A 19,530-nucleotide genomic window follows, 5' to 3' on the forward strand; every position below is an offset into this window, starting at 1 on the left:
ACTAAATCCTTTCAGCAAAAATATGGCAATATCGCGTAATGATCAAGTATGACTTCCCTCAGAGACTGGCATCAAGACACCCGTGGACACACCCCTCCGACTATCAGGTACTATTTAATCTCACTAGAACACTATCAACACAATAGAAAGATAAGGGATTTCCCAGAATTATCCTAGTAAATGTGAAAAAATATATGTATACACATTAAATGTGTATTGTATGCAACATATGTTTTGGACTGTTTATTGTCACCTTTCAGTTAAATTGTTCTCTTCATTATTAAATAGAAGTACACAATCTTGTATAATAATGCATGTATTGACTGAAATAAAAGCACTACCAGTAATCTGAAATATCTAATCTATAAATCCTAGAATCATAACAAGATTGTGTTACACAACAATGATGTTACACATGTTATATGTGCTGATGTTGTTTATTTCAAATTTCCAATCCTACAGCTTCAATCAATCAATCAATCAATCAATGTTTATTTATATAGCCCCAAATCACAAATGTCTCAAAGGACTGCACAAATCATTACGACTACAACATCCTCGGAAGAACCCACAAAAGGGCAAGGAAAACTCACACCCAGTGGGCAGGGAGAATTCACATCCAGTGGGACGCCAGTGACAATGCTGACTATGACAAACCTTGGAGAGGACCTCAGATGTGGGCAACCCCCCCCTCTAGGGGACCGAAAGCAATGGATGTCGAGCGGGTCTAACATGATACTGTGAAAGTTCAATCCATAGTGGCTCCAACACAGCCGCGAGAGTTCAGTTCAAGCGGATCCAAGACAGCAGCGAGAGTCCCGTCCACAGGAAACCATCTCAAGCGGAGGCGGATCAGCAGCGTAGAGATGTCCCCAACCGATACAGGCGAGCAGTCCATCCTGGGTCCCGACGACCGATCCATCCTGGGTCTCGACTCTGGACAGCCAGTACTTCATCCATGGTCATCGGACCGGACCCCCTCCACAAGGGAGGGGGGGACATAGGAGAAAGAAAAGAAGCGGCAGATCAACTGGTCTAAAAAGGGAGTCTATTTAAAGGCTAGAGTATACAGATGAGTTTTAAGGTGAGACTTAAATGCTTCAACTGAGATAGCATCTCGAACTGTTACCGGGAGGGCATTCCAGAGTACTGGAGCCCGAACGTAAAACGCTCTATAGCCCGCAGACTTTTTTTGGGCTCTAGGAATCACTAATAAGCCGGAGTCTTTTGAACTCAGATTTCTTGCCGGGACATATGGTACAATACAATCGGCAAGATAGGCTGGAGCTAGACCGTGTAGTATTTTATACGTAATTAGCAAAACCTTAAAGTCACATCTTAAGTGCACAGGAACCCAGTGCAGGGGAGCCAGTACAGGCGTAATGTGATCAAACTTTCTTGTTCTTGTCAAAAGTCTAGCAGCCGCATTTTGTACCAACTGTAATCTTCTTAAGCTTCATTTGCTGCTGCTGTTCTCACCAGCACACTTGTGTTTCTTACACTGGTACTTATATGAGAATCTTTCACCACACACACTGCAACTCTACACATTCTCATCTTTGTGTTTTCTCATGTGTCTTACAAAATTGTGTCTTTTGTTGCAGCTTGAACATGTATATGTTTTTTCACCAGTGTGTGTTCTCATGTGTACTTTCAAATTGATACTTTGTACAAATCCTTTGCCACAGATTGAACAGATACAAGTTTTTTCTCCGGTGTGTGTTCTCATGTGTACTTTCGAACATTGACTTCGTACAAAATCTTTACAACAGATTGAAAAAGAAAAAGGTTTTTCTCCAGTGTGTTTTCTTATGTGTACTTTTAAACACTAGATTTTTTCAAAACATTTCCCGCAGATTGAACAAGAAAAAGTTTTTTCTCCAATGTGTATTCTCATGTGTACTTTCAAATATCGTCTTACCACATTCTGAGCAGGAAAAGGATTTTTCTCCAGTATGTGTTCTCATGTGTACTTTCAGACGACAATGGTACAACAGCTTCTGTTGTCATGTGTTGAGTTGAGCTGCTGCCTGGAGGCTCCGCCTCTCTCTTCTCACTTTCACCATTGACCTCATCATCTTCAATCTTCACAATCACTGGGAACTCCTCCAACCATTCAAGATCCTCTGCCTCCTGACTGATGCTGTGTTCCTCCTCTTCTTCTTTATTGTGGGAGGGCTGTGGCTCCTCCATCCTCATCTTAAAGCGCCACTCCTGTTGCTCAGGGAGAAGATGTTGTTCACAGTTGTCTGCAGGACACGAGAAGACACACGTTTTAGAAACATCCAGCTCTACTCAGTCACACAATGCATTCAGTACGTTTACATGCACTTAAAGGCCTACTGAAATGAGATTTTCTTATTTAAACGGGGATAGCAGGTCCATTCTATGCGTCATACTTGATCATTTCGCGATATTGCCATATTTTTGCTGAAAGGATTTAGTAGAGAACATCGGCGATAAAGTTTGCAACTTTTAGTCGCTAATAGAAAAGCCCTGCCTTAACCGGAAGTCGCAGACGATGACGTCACCCGTTGAGGGCTTCTCACATCCTCACATTGTTTTTAATGGGAGCCTCCAATAAAAAGAGCTATTCGGACCGAGAAAACGACAATTTCCCCATTTGAGCGAGGATGAAAGATTTGTGTTTGAGGATATTGATAGAGACGGACAAGAAAAAAAAAAAAAAAATTCAAGTTAAAAAATAAAAAACGCGACTGCATTGGGACGGATTCAGATGTTTTTAGACACATTTACTAGGAGAATTCTGGGAAATCCCTTATCTTTCTATTGTGTTGCTAGTGTTTTAGTGAGTTTAATAGTACCTGATAGTCGGAGGGGTTTGTCCACGGGTGTCTTGAGGCCAGTGTCTGATGGAAGTCAACGGCAGCTGTATGTACGGCACAAGCTCAGCTGATCTCTGTTAAGTGGCGACTTTTTACCACAATTTTCTCACCGAAAACTGCTGGTTGACATTTGGTCGGGATCCATGTTCGCTTGACCGCTCTGATCCAGAGGAAAGATTCACCTCCGGGAATTTTAAACAAGGAATCACTGTGTGTTTGTGTGGCTAAAGGCTAAAACTTCCCAACTCCATCTTTCTACTTTGACTCCTCCATTATTAATTGAACAAATTGCAAAAGATTCAGCAACACAGATGTCCAGAATACTGTGTAATTATGCCGTTGAAGCAGAAGACTTTTAGCTGTGTGTGTGCGCAGCCCTAATATTTCCTAACAGTCCGTGACGTCACGCGTACACGTCATCATTCCGCGGCGTTTTCAACAAGAAACTCCCGGGAAATTTAAAATTGCAATTTAGTAAACTAAACCGGCCGTTTTGGCATGTGTTGCAATGTTAATATTTTATCATTGATATATAAACTATCAGACTGTATGGTGGGTATTAGTGGGTTTCAGTAGGCCTTTAAGCAAACCAAGTTATTGAATGAACTGCCTTAAAATCTTTATGTGGCGGACAAACACGCTGCTTTTTACAACATTATTCACAGGAAAATAAAAACAAGCGAAGCGACGGCGGGGGAACTTTTTACTAAGGATGGGCCGCATGGCCTAAAATATATTTTGCGAAATTATGTATTATAGAATTACTAATAAAACCATTTCAAAACGAGCTACAAAGCCTCCTAATTTAGTTGCTGAAATATGCAGTAATATACTTCATCATTTCCAGAATGATTTCCTCCAAACTTATTAATTTACTTGCTACTTTATGGTTCTATCTACACTTCCGTTAAAATGTACGAAACACATATTTTTTGGTTTGATAGTTTGCATTAGTTTTGGATGATACTAAAAATGTGGGTTTGGATCCAACACCAAGTAGAGACAGGGGAAGTATCGGTCATACTAATGTCTATACTGATATGGAATGGTTCAATTTTGATCACAATTATAATCTGACAAAAACACAGGATGGCGGAAATCAATTAAATATATAAATGTTTGCATAAATGTGGGCAGTATAGCTTGGTTGGTAGAGCCGCTGTGCCAGCAACTTGAGGGTTCCAGGTTCGATCCCCGCTTCCACCATCCAAGTCACTGCCGTTGTGTCCATGGGCAAGACACTTTACCCACCTGCTCCCAGTGCCACCCACACTGGTTTAAATGCAACTTAGATATTGGGTTTCACTATGTAAAGCACTTTGAGTCACTAGAGAAAAGCGCTATATAAATATAATTCACTTCACTTCCTACTATGGACACTAATACTTTTTTGTATACACAAGAACATTAGAATGGACTAAAATATTACAAGTTAGTCTGTAGTGGTAGATCATAAAAACTGTGTTTTTCAGCTTTAGTGAAAATTATAATCGTGTGAAAAATAGATTTAAAAAATGTCATATATACAACAATGACAATTGTCATTTTTATATAAACCCCGGATTACAATTCACTCCCTCCTTAGCTTGTTTTACAGTAATTAGTCAAAGCAGTTCAGCAAAATAATGATCTTTTAGTATGTCTCTGATGATAACAGTGATGTTGATATACGTGCCCTGTGTCCCTGACACATTCAGGACAGTTACAAGTAAGGTGCAAACAACCGTTGACTTTGTCAACAAAATTCATTGACAAAACGTGTCGCAGACAAGTTAATTTGTCGATAACAGTCGGGGGCAGCACGGTGGAACAGGGGTTAGTGCATGTGCCTCACAATACAAAGGTCCTGAGTTGCCCTGGGTTCAATCCCTGGCTCGGGATCTTTCTGTGTAGAGTTTGCAACTTTACTTTTATTGAAAGTTTCTTGAATGTTTAAAATGTGAGAAAAGGTTTCCTCTCGTTAGTTTAAGCTCAAGTGTTGGTTCCACTTTATTCAGATGTGACTGCATTGGCCATCAATTGTTGTTTACTTGCCTGTTTGCATCCATCATTCTTGTACACATCAATCCCTTACAAGAAATACCAGCAGTATAGGAAACTAAGTGTATATTCTAGACCAGGGGTCGGGAACCTTTTTGGCTGAGAGAGCCAAGAAGCCAAATATTTTAAAATGTATTTCCCTAAGAGCCATATAATATATTTTTTTTTACACTGAACACAACTAAACACGTGCATTTTTAAGTAAGACCAACATTTCCAGAGTATAATAGGTCTCTTATTCTTTGTAATAACATTGTTATTCTGAAGTTAACTGTGGAGGGGGCGTGGCCTGCGGGCCTGCAGCAAAGCAGGATGTTGCCAGGACCGGCCTCGAAATCAGCGACAGGTGCGTAGATGGCCCATCTGGGCCTTGTTATCTAATCAGCTGTCGCTCTGTTATAACCAGCAGCCAGGAGGAGAGACGGGCTCTGGGCTGGAGGCAGAGCGCGAGTGAGGACGAAAGAGAAAAAGACAATTGCTGGAAAGCAACTGAGAGAAAAATAAAATAAAACAATATTGTAACCCTAAAACAGGCTCTTGGTGGTCTGAGGAACCCCCAGGAGGGCAAGCCCCACACTAACCAATAATAAATAAATTACTACTTACCATTAACGCAACTTCTTGAACATAAAAAAGCATGAGAATGTTTTATATTTTGAACGTTATTTTTAACACTGTGATTACCAGCGGATTTATTCATTACTTATCGTGTTAAGCAATGTCGGCTTAGATTTATCCGAGAGCCAGATGCAGTCATCAAAAGAGCCACATCTGGCTGTAGAGCCATGGGTTCCCTACCCCTGGTCTAGACCAAACTTTTACCAACTCAGAGGCAATGCAGCATCAGCTCAGTAGCTAGTTCACCTCTCTGCAAGCAAGGATCTGTTTGACTAAAAGTAGTTCCTCGATGTTAGCTCGTACGATTACAATCTATTACTTGGTTAATAAACAAGTAAATGGAGTATTTTTGGTGATTATCGGATGTTTTGTTGTGTTATGGCCACAGTAGAGGACTTCCATTACCTGTAATGTTAGCCGCCTTGTACTAGCAGTATTTTACTATATAGCATCCACAGAAAAGAGAATGGTTGTGTTAAAAAGCAATTATATCTCCATCCTAAGAGAGTGTAGGACCCTGGATGAAAATCTGATTTTTTACGAACATTGTATTGGATGACATCTAGATGTTGTACTTACTTGGACTGTGGTGAAGGTGTAAGGACTCAGGTGGTTTGTCTTCATGGTCTTCACAGAGACAAGAGTCAGTGGAAACTTGGTGAGATCAGCCTCTTTCTGCCCTGGAAGACCCTCTCCCTCATGAGTAATCCAGAGATACTCTTCTTCCTCTTTAATGTGGAGGGGCTGTGGATCCTCCTGCCTCAAAGAGGACAATAAGCAGATAAGGGATCTTCCAGGATAATCCTAGTAAATGTGTCTAATTACATCTGAAACGCTCACACTGCTGTCGCCCGGAGCCGTCGCTTTTTTTTTTTCTAGTCCTTCACTATCAATCAATCAATCAATCAATCAATGTTTACTTATATAGCCCTGAATCACTGGTGTCTCAAAGGGCTGCACAAACCACAACACAAACCACTACGACATCCTCGGTAGGCCCACATAAGGACAAGGAAAACTCACACCCAGTGGGACGTCGGTGACAATGATGACTATCAGAACCTTTGAGAGGACGAAAGCAATGGATGTCGAGCGGGTCTAACATGATACTGTGAAAGTTCAATCCATAATGGATCCAACACACTCGCAAGAGTCCAGTCCAAAGCGGATCCAACACAGCAGCGAGAGTCCCGTTCACAGCGGAGCCAGCAGGAAAACATCCCAAGCGGAGGCGGATCAGCAGCGCAGAGATGTCCCCAGCCGATACACAGACAAGCAGTACATGGCCACCGGATCGGACCGGACCCCCTCCACAAGGGAGAGTGGGACATAGGAGAAAAAGAAAAGAAACGGCAGATCAACTGGTCTAAAAAGGTAGTCTATTTAAAGGCTAGAGTATACAAATGAGTTTTAAGGTAAGACTTAAATGCTTCTACTGAGGTGGCATCTCGAACTGTTACCGGGAGGGCATTCCAGAGTACTGGAGCCCGAACGGAAAACGCTCTTTAGCCCGCAGACTTTTTTTGGGCTTTGGGAATCACTAATAAGCCGGAGTCCTTCGAACGCAGATTTCTTGCCGGGACATATGGTACAATACAATCGGCAAGATAGGATGGAGCTAGACCGTGTAGTATTTTATACGTAAGTAGTAAAACCTTAAAGTCACAGGAAGCCAGTGCAGGTGAGCCAGTACAGGCGTAATATGATCAAACTTTCTTGTTATTGTCAAAAGTCTAACAGCCGCATTTTGTACCAACTGTAACCTTTTAATGCTAGACATGGGGAGACCCGAAAATAATACGTTACAGTAATCGAGGCGAGACGTAACAAACGCATGGATAATGATCTCAGCGTCTTTAGTGGACAGAATGGAGCGAATTTTAGCGATATTACGGAGATGAAAGAAGGCCGTTTTAGTAACGCTTTTAATGTGTGACTCAAAGTAGAGAGTTGGGTCGAAGATAATACCCAGATTCTTTACCGTGTCGCCTTGTTTAATTGTTTGGTTGTCAAATGTTAGAGTTGTATTATTAAATAGAGGTCGGTGTCTAGCAGGACCGATAATCAGCATTTCCGTCTATTTCTATCGTATTACCGTTGCGATGCGTGGGTTCATTTATTATTTGTGTAAGACCACAGCTATCAATTATAGTCTGGAGCGCTACGCACGGTGGGTCCGATGGGGTATTCATATGGATATTAAAGTCCCCCATAATGATTATATTATCGGCGTGCGTCACTAGATCAGCAACGAACTCTGAGAATTCATTGATAAAGTCCGAATAGGGCCCTGGGGGGCGGTAGATAACAGCCAGTTGTAGAGGCAGCGGTGTGACAGCCCTCATAGTAAGCACCTCAAACGATTTATATGTATTATTTATGTTAGGACTAAGGTTAAAGTTTTCGTTGTATATTAGTGCGACCCCCCCCACCCCTTTTAAGGGGACGGGCAATATGCGCATGTGTAAAGTTAGGAGGACATGCCTCATTTAGCGCAAAAAAGTCGTTTGGTTTAAGCCAGGTTTTGCTGAGACCGATGACGTTAAGATTGTTGTCTCTGATGATATCATTAACTAAGAACGTTTTGGGAGACAATGATCTTATGTTTAAAAGACCTATATTATAGGTAGTGGGCTGTTTTAGGGAATTTTTGATCAAATTATCCGTAGTAGCAGTATTAATAATGTTGTGTTTATTATGCCCAGTGCATTTAGTATAATTACGACCATATCTAGGAATTGATACTACGGGAATTTTCCGATTGTTTGTTTGTTGCTTTGATAAACTGCACGCATCATAGTTCTCCAACTCAGTAGAACGCATGTTCCGATTGTTTGTTTGTTGCTTTGATAAACTGAACGCATCATAGTTTGCCATCTCAGTAGAACACATGTCCAACCCTGAAAGAATCAAAGCAGAAAAAACTTGTTCTAATTTAACTGACTCCTTACCCAGACCAGTAGTCTCGCATCTTCCATTTAAATCCGGCTTCAGGATGGAGGGAAGTGGTGTTCTGTGGGGATTAGCCTTCTGCTTTGTTTTTAGCCACGCTCGGCATCCGCGTTTCCGATCACACCGCTGGCGTCTGCTCCGTAGACGGCCCCCGCTGCTACTATACTCCCCTGCTTCACAGGCCGCTGGATGTAGCCGCCGAAGTAGTCCCGTGCTAGTTAGCAGGTCTAGCAAGCACGCGTCTATCAGTCCAAAACGGCCCGATATGTCCACATCTAGAATTGTCTGGCGGTCGTACGTGATCACGGAGTGACCACGATGTGAGCCAGCCATAAAGTTTGCAGAATTGTCCGGTATTTCTGCCAAATGTTCCATCTTTAGCAGGAGCTCCGCGATGTCGCAGCCCGTCCGGGCGCCGCCATCTTGGATCAATATCCTAATTCACAAATCTTTAATCCTCGCTCAAATTAATGGGGAAATTGTCGCTTTCTTGGTCCGAATTGCTCTTACTGCTGGCGGTGAATATGTGTGGAGCCGTGCAACTCGTGACGTCACGCGCACCTACTTCCGGTAAAGGCAGGGCTTTTCTATTAGCGACCAAAAGTTGCGAACTTTCTCGTCGATGTTCTCTACTAAATCCTTTCAGAAAAAAATATGGCAATATCGCGAAATGATCAAGTATGACACATAGAATGGACCTAGGAAAGTCTCATTTCAGAAGGCCTATAATGATGTTAAGCGTGACTGTACTATACAGCAGAAAAAAAAGTTTAAGTATTAAATAAGTCAATATAATTCTCATAGAGAACATATAAAATACACTCCTCAAAAAACGCTTGCATTTGCTACATAAGCCTGTTAGCGGGCTAAGGCTAGCACGTTAGCTTCGAACAACATATCTGGTAAATAATATTAAAAAAATATATAATAATATTACCTCATTCGCTGCATGTACAAGAGATGAGTCTTATATGTTCTTCCAATTAATACACTAGCAATTCTTAAATGTCACTTTTTGTTCTGTGGCTTGGCGAAGCAAGTGTGCACCATTCAATATTGTCCCGGTGAAACACGTGTTTGGCGAACATTTGTTCCACGATTGAGAACAGCTCGAAGAAAAACAAGATGGCGTTTGACGGACAATACGTTGTTTTGGTTATTATAGTTTATTGGGCTTAATTACAACGTCATGTACACATGTACGTCGTTTAATAGAGTAAACATCGTTGATAATTGTTTGTGTCCGGATACATTAGTCTGAGTGCACTTTGACGTGCTAGCCTAGCCTAGCTTAGCTTGTTAGCTGCTAACAAAGAGGGAACTTATCGACACCGCAAAGCAGAGATCCATTGTAAGTGTAAAGTGTTATTATTGAGTGAAAATGTTTAAATTACAAATTATGTGAGTGCTGGTGAATCGGCGACTAACCAATGCTGTTAAATTAATATTTGTGATGTTAAAAAAAAAAACGATAGCAAGAGTACGAGGAGGAACTTTGTCCAACAAAGGAGGAGAAGGAGCGACAACATCAACTACTGGACGCTGTTTTTCAAGAAACATCAAGTTGAGTTACACAGAACAGGTATGTTTACTTCTTACTCTCACATGTGTACTAACTTTATATTTATTGCCACCATTCTTAAATATGTTGTATGCATTATTGCCAACCTTGAGACCACCGATTTCGGGAGTTGGGGGGGGGGGGGGGGGGGGGGGGTTGTATATTGTAGCGTCCTGGAAGAGTTAGTGCTGCAAGGGGTGCTAGGTATTTGTTCTGTTGTCTTCATGTTCTGTTACGGTGTGGATGTTCTCCCGAAATGTGTTTAAATAAATGATAAATGGGCTGTACTTGTCTAGCGCTTTTCTTCCTTAAAGGTACTCAAAGCGCTTTTGACACTACTTCCACATTTACCCATTCACACACACATTCACACACTGGTGGAGGGAGCTGCCATGCAAGGCGCTAACCAGCACCCATCAGGAGCAAGGGTGAAGTGTCTTGCTCAGGACACAACGGACGTGACGAGGTTGGTACTAGGTGGGGCTTGAACCAGGGACCCTATGGTTGCGCACGGCCACTCTCCCACTGCGCCACGCCGTTTGTCATTCTTGTTTGGTGTGGGGTCACAGTGTGGCGCATATTTGTGACAGTGTTAAAGTTGTTTATACGGCAACCCTCAGTGTGACCTGTATGGTTGTTGACCAAGTTTGCTTGCATTCACTTGTGTGTGTGTAAAAGCTGCATATATTATGTGACTGGGCTAGCATGCTGCTTTGTATGGAGGAAAAGTGGACTTGACGACAGGTGGGAATCGGGAAAATTCAGGAGAATGGTTGCCCCTGGAGATTTTTGGAGGGGAACTAAAATTCGGGGTCTCCCAGCAAAATCGTGAGGGTTGGCAAGTATGGTTGTGTGTAGGAATGTGGGAGTTCTTGTGAAGATCATGCCCGTACGTCTGGTACTTGCAACCACGTGGTTGACAGCGTTTTATCGAATTTAGCTACCCGTAAACATGAGTTACTTATCCTTGGCCATTTGTAAAAAAAATTGTTTGACTTAAATTATAGTCTCCTCACTTAATCCAGACAGTCATTAGTACAAAAGACTCTGGGAGGACTCTGCCCTTTCAAAAGGGAAAGTCTGAACTTATTCACTGAAGCAGGACAGTATCAAGATGAATTCATCGCTCAATTTATTAACAATATATCCTGTTCTTGTTATATGATATCGTTTTGTTCCATTTTATAATTTATAGGGGAACTGCATTTTTTTAATCATTCACAATCCTTATATAAGGCAATATACAAGTTAAAAATGAAAAACAATAGGGTTTCTTTATTGATAATAATGATGGGATGTTTATATCTTTCGACACAAGACATGTTCTCTCCGTTTAGCTGATATATTGAACATAATCCACACTCCTTGGGTCAAGAATGCTGGGAAGAAATGAGCATCTTGCCGTGTCTTCTTAGTGATGTCTTTGGGTTTAAAATTAGTTTGACCAACTTCTCGGTCTATGGTCACGACCTTCGCCGATACAAGCATGAGGCATGATTTATAATCTAGAATAAACTAGTGATGAGATGATAAAAAACAATTGAGGTTGTTTATTCATATTATCCACAATTAAGTTACAGTAATACTAATAAAAACACAAGGGAAAGTACATTAATATACACATGAAGTACACATTGGTGTAAGAATCATATTAATTACCAAAATATCGTCTCGTTCTCCTAAAGCCAATATCGTGTGTCCTTTGGTGAGCTGACCGTATCGTCACACCCCTAGTTAAAAGCACACCGACCTCATGACATGACACATCCATGTGATGTAGAACAGTCATGCAACATTTTGAGCGTACACACACATCTCAAAACAAAAATATAAAAAATAAATATATTTGGTGGGCCAAACGAAACGACTTGGCGAACCAATTTTTGGGAACGGCGATATGAACTAAAATCTATATCCTAGCATAACAATACACAAACCCCATTTCCATATGAGTTGGGAAATTGTGTTAAATGTAAATATAAACATAATACAATGATTTGCAAATTCGTTTCAACCCATATTCAATTGAATGCACTACAAAGACAAGATATTTGATGTTCAAACTCATAAACTTAATTTTTTTTTTTGCAAATAATAATTAACTTAGAATTTCATGGCTGCAACACGTGCCAAAGTAGTTGGGAAAGGACATGTTCACCACTGTGTTACATCACATTTTCTTTTAACAACACTCAATAAACGTTTGGGAACTGAGGAAACTAATTGTTGAAGCTTTAAAAGTGGAATTATTTCCCATTCTTGTTTTATGTAGAGCTTCAGTCGTATTTTACGCTTCATAATGCGCGACACATTTTCGATGGGAGACAGGTCTGGACTGCAGGCAGGCCAGGAAAGTACCCCCACTCTTTTTTTACGAAGCCACGCTGTTTTCAGCAACTACTTGTCTTGCTGAAATAAGCAGGGGCGTCCATGATAACGTTGCTTGGATGACAACATATGTTGCTCCAAAACCTGTATGTACCTTTCAGCATTAATGGGGCCTTCACAGATGTGTAAGTTACCCATGCCTTGGGCACAAATACACCCCCATACCATCACAGATGCTGGCTTTTGAACTTTGCGCCTATAACAATTCGAATGGTTCTTTTCCTCTTTGTTTTGGAGGACACCACGTCCTCTGTTTCCAAATATAATTTGAAATGTGGACTCGTCAGACCACAGAACACCTTTCCACTTTGCTTCAGTCCATCTTAGGTGAGCTCGGGCCCAGCCAAGCCGGCGGCGTTTCAGGATATTGTTGATAAATGGGTTTGGTTTTGCATAGTAGAGCTTTAACTTGCACTTAGAGATGTAGCGACAAACTGTAGTTACTGACAGTGGTTTTATGAAGTATTCCTGAGCCCATGTGGTGATATCCTTTTCACACTGATGTCGGTTTTTGATGCAGTACCGCATGAGGGATCAAAGGTCTTTAATATCATCGCTTACGTGCAGTGATTTCTCCAGATTCTCTGAACTTTTTGATGATTTTACGGACCGTAGATGGTAAAATCCCTAAATTCCTTGCAATAGCTCGTTGAGAAATGTTTTTCTAAAACTGTTCGACAATTTGCTTACAAAGTGGTGACCCTCGCCCCATCCTTGTATATGAATTACTAAGCATTTCATGGAAGCTGCTTTTATACCCAATCATGGCACCCAACTGTTCCCAATTAGCCTGCACACCTGTTGGATATTCCATATAAGTGTTTGATGAGCATTCCTCAACTTTATCAGTATTTATTGCCACCTTTCCCAACTTCTTTGTCACGTGTTGCTGGCATCAAATTCTACAGTTAATGATTATTTGCAAAAAAAAATGTTTTTATTTGTTTGAACATCAAATATGTTGTCTTTGTAGCATATTCAACTGAATATGGGTTGAAAATGATTTGCAAACCATTGTATTCCGTTTATATTTACATCTAACACACATTCCCAACTCATATGGATATCGGGGTTTGTACATCACGATATATCGTTTGGTATATGAGTGATTCTCGAATAATTTCAAAACGGGTTAAAGGCTCCTAATTTGGCTGCTGACATATGCAGTAACATGTTGTGTAATTTCTAATTGTATTATTTTGTCAAAACAATAATTATTAATTTACTTGTTAATTTACTGTTAATATCTAGTTACTTTCTGTTGTAACATGTTTCTATCTACATTTCTGTTAAAATGTAATAATCACTGATTCTTCTGTTGTTTGATACTTTACTTTCACATTCTGGTATGGATCCAATACTAAGTAGTTACAGGGGCAGTATTCATTTAGTTTTTAATTTTCAAGATCTTTTTGATCACAGTCATAATCAGACAAAGGATGGAAGTATATCAATATCAATTAAATATTTAAATTATTTTCAAATATTGGCTTTTATTTAAATTATTTTTGGTTAAAGTCTTCCTGTGGCCCGGGACTTATTTGCTGAGTTTGTAAACAATAACAAATATTACAAAATATTTTGTGCTACTAACAAATATCAACCTAATTACTGTAGTATCGGCCATATTCGAGTTATATACTTGGTGTCGTTGCTATCAATATTTGTATTAATCCGCCTATGTTTGTTTACAGATAATAGTACAAGTATTGTTAATGTGCCATTTTTATGGCATTGCAAATTGACGCTGCTTTAAAACCTGTTTGAATTCATGTAGACAAAGTCTAGCTTAATGTCTTTGGCTAAAATGATAGTTAGATCTATTTTTCACGCAACTTCATCTCACTCTTGTTAGCTAGCTAGCAAGGTACAAGCTAACATTCTTAACCCTGGTGTATGTATACTCTCGCGTTGCGTAGCTTGCGTAGGCGACGTGTGCACATGGCGGCAAATGAACTACGTTTTGTACAAGGAAGATATGCTAACCAGAAGCTAGAGCTCTTAAATGAAAACAAAGGTGGGCGGGTTAATATAAATATGGACAGTAACGATAAGTATGGTATCACTATATGGTAGGGGTGTAACGGTACACAAAAATTTCGGTTCAGTACGTACCTCGGTTTAGAGGTCACGGTTCGGTTCATTTTCGGTACAGTAAGAAAACAATAAAATATAAATTTTTGGTTATTTATTTACCAGATTTGTAAACAATGGATTGATCCTTTTAACATTGGGAACACTATAATAATTCTGCCCACGTTAATCCACATTAAACTGCATCAAGTTGTTGCTTAGGTGAAATAAAATTACAACTTTTCTTCTACATATAAAAAGTGTAACATTAAACAGTTTCAAGTCAACTCATCATGCTTAATTTATTACAGCATTGGGGAAGCCTGTAGTTGACTTTTATTATGTAAATGTTATATTTGTATCAACGTGTGATAGCAGGGACCCTGCCATTCAAAACTAGGCTGCTACATTACTAATGATTAATGTAACTATAGCTGAAAAATAGTACAATAGCAATAGAAGAGACTATTCATCCCTAAACACAATGGAGTTCATGTAGACTTTATGATGCACTTACATTATTATATACACTATCAGAGACAGAAACTCTTCATTTAACATAATGTCCTTTTTTGCTGCTTCAACACACCTCAACAAACACTGTCCGTAAAACACACACACACACGCACGTGCACACACCGCAAAATGAGCTAACGTTACGCTAAAAGCTAACTAGCCTTCACCTCAAACCAGGACTGCGAGTGAGCTGAGCTGCAGTTTGTTTCTAGAAGGTCAACGGGCTCATGGTGATGTTTAGAAAGTAGTTGACTTGAAAGTGTTTAGTATAATTTGCGGAGAGTCCGTTTCTCCCCTGCTAAATGCCTATCTGCTCGACACTGAAGCGCTGACTAGATGCGCTCTGAATACGCACTGCTGATTGGCTTGTTATCGCTACTTTTGTAACCAATCAGATGGTTGTGTGAGAGGGACAATGCTGGGTGCTGTGTACAGACAGAGGCAGAACGGAGCGGAGCAGCTTGTTAAGACTTTAGCATAGGCGGCTACTTCATATGTTCGTGTGGAACTCGTTCGGTACTCCTCCGCACCGAACCGGAACCCCCGTACCGAAACGGTTCAATACAAATACACGTACCGTTACACCCCTACTATATGGCCAATACTGCAGTGGTGAGATCGATATATGAACAGTATTAACATTAAATTAGCAAGTATACTAATAATTTTAAGAAAATGAGGGAATCGAAACTGGAACTGGTGTAATATGTTACTGCATATGTCAGCAACCAAATTAAGAGTATTTGTAACCAGTTTTTAAATGGTTCTGATAGTAATTTTATATGAAATAATACATCTCAAAATACACTTTAGTCCTTATCGCCATCCCTAATGAAAAAAGTCCCCCAATCGGAATGATTTTTCTTTTCTTGTGAATAATGTTGTAAACAGTGTTGTGTTTGTCCGCCACTGAGATTTCAAGACAGTTCATACAATAACTTGTTTTTCTAAAGTACATGTAAAAGTACTGAATGCATTGTGTGAATGAGCAGAGCTGGATGTTTCTAAAACATGTTTGTCTTCTTGTGTCCTGCAGACGAAAGTGAAGAACATCTACTCCCTAAGCAACAGGAGTGACGCTTCAGGATGGATAAGGAGGAGCCACAACCCTCCCACATTGAGGAAGAAGAGGCGCCACAGACACAGCACATTAAAAAGGAAAAAGATTACCCACTGGCCTTGTATTTTAAAGACGAAATGGAGGCAGAAGAGACCCCGGACAATAAAAAACAAAATGACCCTCTGACCTCCCACTTGAAAGATGAAGAGGAAGAGCCACAGTCCCCCCACATTAAGGCGGAAGAGGAGGAACACAGCATCAGTCAGGAGGGAGAGCTTCTTGACTGGTTGGAGGAGTTCCCAGTGATTGTGAAGAGTGAAGATGATGAGGTCAAAAGTGAAAGTGAGGAGAAGAGAGAGGCGGAGCCTCCAAGCAGCAGCTCAACTCAACACATGACAACAGAAGCTGATGGAGACCACTGTGGAGGATCACAAGCAGACAAGATCTTAGCTCCACTATCAGATAGTGACGACACAACGTCTCACTCTCCCGACACTGATGATGAAGACTCGAAAAATGATAAGACATGTCACACTGACAACACACGCTTGACATGTTCTTTCTGTGATAAAACTTTTAGTTACCGTGGTAACCTAAAAGTACACATGAGAATACACACTGGAGAAAACCCTTTTTCCTGTTCAGTCTGCGGTAAAAGATTTGGACGGAAAAATGTGTTGAATTTACACATGAAAACACACACTGGAGAAAAGCCTTTTTCATGTTCAGTATGTGGTAAAGGATTTGTACAAAGAGGTGATCTGAAAGTACACATGAGAATCCACACTGGAGAAAAACCGTTTTCCTGCTCAAAATGTAGTACATGTTTCCAACGAAGTGGTAATTTGATAGTACACATGAGAAAGCACACGGGAGAAAAGCCTTTTTCATGTTCAGAATGTGGTAAGAGTTTTATAGAAAGTGGTACGTTAAAAACACACATGATAATACACATGAGAGAAAAACCTTTTTCATGTTCAGAGTGTGGTAAAGGTTTTACAAAAAGCCGTGAGTTGGAAGTACACGTGAGAACACACACCGGAGAAAAACCGTTCATGTGCTCTTATTGCAGTAAAAGATTCACCCAGAAGACAAATTTAATAAGACACACAAGAATACACACTGGAGAAAAACCTTTTATCTGTTCAGTATGTGGTAAAGGTTTTACACAAAGGGACTCTTTGAAAGCACATACAATAATACACACAGGGGAGAAAGTGTTGAGTTGCAGTGTGTGTGGTGAAAGATTCTCGTCTAAGTACCAGTGTAAGAAACACAAGTGTGCTGGTGAGAACAGCTGCAGCAAATGAAGATGCAGGATTTGAAAAAAACGGTCAACTGTCCTTTAAAATTTAAACAATTTGTTGTGCATTGTTTAATGTTAGAAAATCATATTTGATGGAGTGCATTGACATTGATGAGTGAACAGAATATATTGACTGGCTCATTAACATTAACTAATGAGGCTCTGACTGCAGCTGGGACTGCTGCGCGAGGCTACTGTCCACCTGGCTGATGACTTTTTGCATTTTTCCAAAACATCCCCAAAAAGTGGCTATGTTTGTCGCTAGTCACTTTTGTTAAAAAAGAGTTAAAAAGTCTACAGATTTATCAAAGTCATTACAGAGAAATCACTGTAGGGGTTGTGGGATATATTCCCTTACTTTGTAGTTCATACATCACATTCACAGCTCAGCAGCCATTGTTTAATCAAAAACATAAAAACATTTAATAAATGTCACTTTTCACTCTATTAGTCGGAAGTTCCTGGTACTTGTGCTTTCATCTTTCCTCCAAGAAAGCTCAGCTTCACAATGTTTGAATATTGACTGCTGATATTAACATTCTTCTATTGTTTAGCATATTTCACTTTACTCTTTTCTTTTTCTTTGCTCAAATGAACTAGACAAATTTGTCTTTGATTGCCACTACTGAGTCTAAATATATATAATTATGTATATAATAACTTTCCATTCTTCATCTTCATTACTGTTTGATTTAGCTCTCATTTTACCTAGAGAGAATTTTACCATAAAATGATGGCTGCATATCAACAATTTGTCCATCCATCCATCTTCTTCCGCTCTTCCGAGGTTGGGTCGCGGGGGCAGCAGCCTAAGCAGGGATGCTCAGACTTCTCTTTCCCCAGCCACTTCGTCCAGCTCTTCCCGGGGGATCCTGAGGCGTTCCAAAGCCAGTCGGTAGACATAGTCTTCCCAACGTGTCCTGGGTCTTCCCCGTGGCCTCCTACCAGTTGGACATGCCATAAACACCTCCCTGGGGAGGGTTCGGGTGGCACACTGACCAGATGCCCGAACCACCTTATCTGTCTCCTCTCGATGTGGAGGAGCAGCAACTTTACTTTGAGCTCTCGGATTGGCAGAGGTTCTCACCCTATCTCTAAGGGAGAGCCCCGCCATCCGGCGGAGGAAACTCATTTCGCCCGCTTGTACCCGTGATCTTGTCGTTTTGGTCATGACCCAAAGCTCATGACCATAGGTGAGGATGGGAACGTAGATCGACCGGTAATTTGAGAGCTTTGCCTTCCGGCTCAGATCCTTCTTCACCACAACGGATCGATACAACGTCCGCATTACAGAATACGCCGCACCGACCTCACGATCCACTCTTCCCTCACCCGTGAACAAGACTCCTAGGTACTTGAACTCCCCCACTTGGGGCAGGGTCTCCTCCCCAACCCGGAGATGGCACTCCACCCTTTTCCGGGCGAGAACCATGGACTCGGACTTGGAGGTGATGATTCTCATCCCAGTCGCTTCACACTCGGCTGCGAACCGGTCCAGTGAGAGCTGAAGATCCAGGCCTGATGAAGCCATCGGGACCACATCATCTGCAAAAAGCAGAGACCCGATCCCACGGCCACCAAACCAGAACCCCTCAACGCCTTGACTGCGCCTAGAAATTCTGTCCATAAAAGTTATGAACATAATCGGTGACAAAGGGCAGCCTTGGCCGAGTCCAACCCTCACTGGAAATGTGTCCGACTTACTGCCGGCAATGCGGACCAAGCTCTGACACTGATCGTACAGGGAGCGGACCGCTCCAATAAGACAGTCCGATACCCCATACTCTCTGAGCACTCCCCACAGGACTTCCCGAGGGACACGGTCGAAGGCCTTCTCCAAGTCCACAAAGCACATGTAGACTGGTTGGGCAAACTCCCATGCACCTTCAAGAACCCTATCGAGAGTATAGAGCTGGTCCACAGTTCCACGACCAGGACGAAAACCACACTGTTCCTCCTGAATCCGAGGTTTGACTATCCGGTGTAGCTTCCTCTCCAGTACACCTGAATAAACCTTACCGGGAAGGCTGAGGAGTGTGATCCCACAATAGTTGGAACACACCTTCCAGTCCCCCCTCTTAAAGACAGGGACCACCACCCCGGTCTGCCAATCCAGATGTACCGCCCCCGATGTCCACGCGATGCTACAGAGTCTTGTCAACCAAGACAG

The 19,530-nt window shown here is 41.3% G+C and overlaps 2 protein-coding genes across 6 annotated transcripts; one reads left to right on the plus strand and one right to left on the minus strand.

Annotated features, from left to right (window-relative positions):
- Positions 1-475: 475 nt before the first annotated feature.
- Positions 476-9,778, minus strand: LOC133554382 (uncharacterized). Of its 4 annotated transcripts, none has more exons than XR_009807107.1 (3): positions 9,394-9,540; positions 6,084-6,260; positions 476-2,249 (listed from the first exon to the last, which is right to left on the minus strand). XR_009807107.1 is itself a non-coding variant. In XM_061903075.1 (3 exons), exons 1-3 carry the CDS (start codon positions 9,405-9,407, stop codon positions 2,196-2,198), a joined length of 249 nt encoding a protein of 82 aa, XP_061759059.1. In that variant the 5' UTR covers positions 9,408-9,540; the 3' UTR covers positions 476-2,195. The 4 variants fall into 4 exon arrangements, 2 of the variants coding, with proteins under 2 accessions (XP_061759059.1, XP_061759058.1); XM_061903075.1 differs by having other exon boundaries at positions 6,084-6,264; XR_009807108.1 differs by lacking the exon at positions 6,084-6,260 and having other exon boundaries at positions 9,394-9,778.
- On the plus strand, positions 9,510-17,807 carry LOC133554376 (oocyte zinc finger protein XlCOF6.1-like). Of its 2 annotated transcripts, XM_061903051.1 has the most exons (3): positions 9,510-9,807; positions 9,932-10,038; positions 16,031-17,807. In XM_061903051.1, exon 3 carries the CDS (start codon positions 16,081-16,083, stop codon positions 17,362-17,364), a length of 1,284 nt encoding a protein of 427 aa, XP_061759035.1. In that variant the 5' UTR covers positions 9,510-9,807; positions 9,932-10,038; positions 16,031-16,080; the 3' UTR covers positions 17,365-17,807. The 2 variants fall into 2 exon arrangements, with proteins under 2 accessions (XP_061759035.1, XP_061759036.1); XM_061903052.1 differs by lacking the exon at positions 9,510-9,807 and having other exon boundaries at positions 9,912-10,038.
- Positions 17,808-19,530: the final 1,723 nt, after the last annotated feature.

This window comes from Nerophis ophidion, linkage group LG06, assembly GCF_033978795.1.
Source record: "Nerophis ophidion isolate RoL-2023_Sa linkage group LG06, RoL_Noph_v1.0, whole genome shotgun sequence".
Classification (NCBI taxonomy): domain Eukaryota; kingdom Metazoa; phylum Chordata; class Actinopteri; order Syngnathiformes; family Syngnathidae; genus Nerophis; species Nerophis ophidion.

Bases quoted from the DNA above. Each gene is read 5' to 3' on its own strand.
- LOC133554382 (XM_061903074.1), bottom strand. From the start codon at position 8,831: ATGGAACATTTGGCAGAAATACCGGACAATTCTGCAAACTTTATGGCT. The intron at 2,250-8,455 runs GTAAGGAGTCAG...CGTGTCCTGCAG, and splicing joins ATGCGAGACTACTGGTCTGG to ACAACTGTGAACAACATCTT.
- LOC133554376 (XM_061903051.1), top strand. From the start codon at position 16,081: ATGGATAAGGAGGAGCCACAACCCTCCCACATTGAGGAAGAAGAGGCG.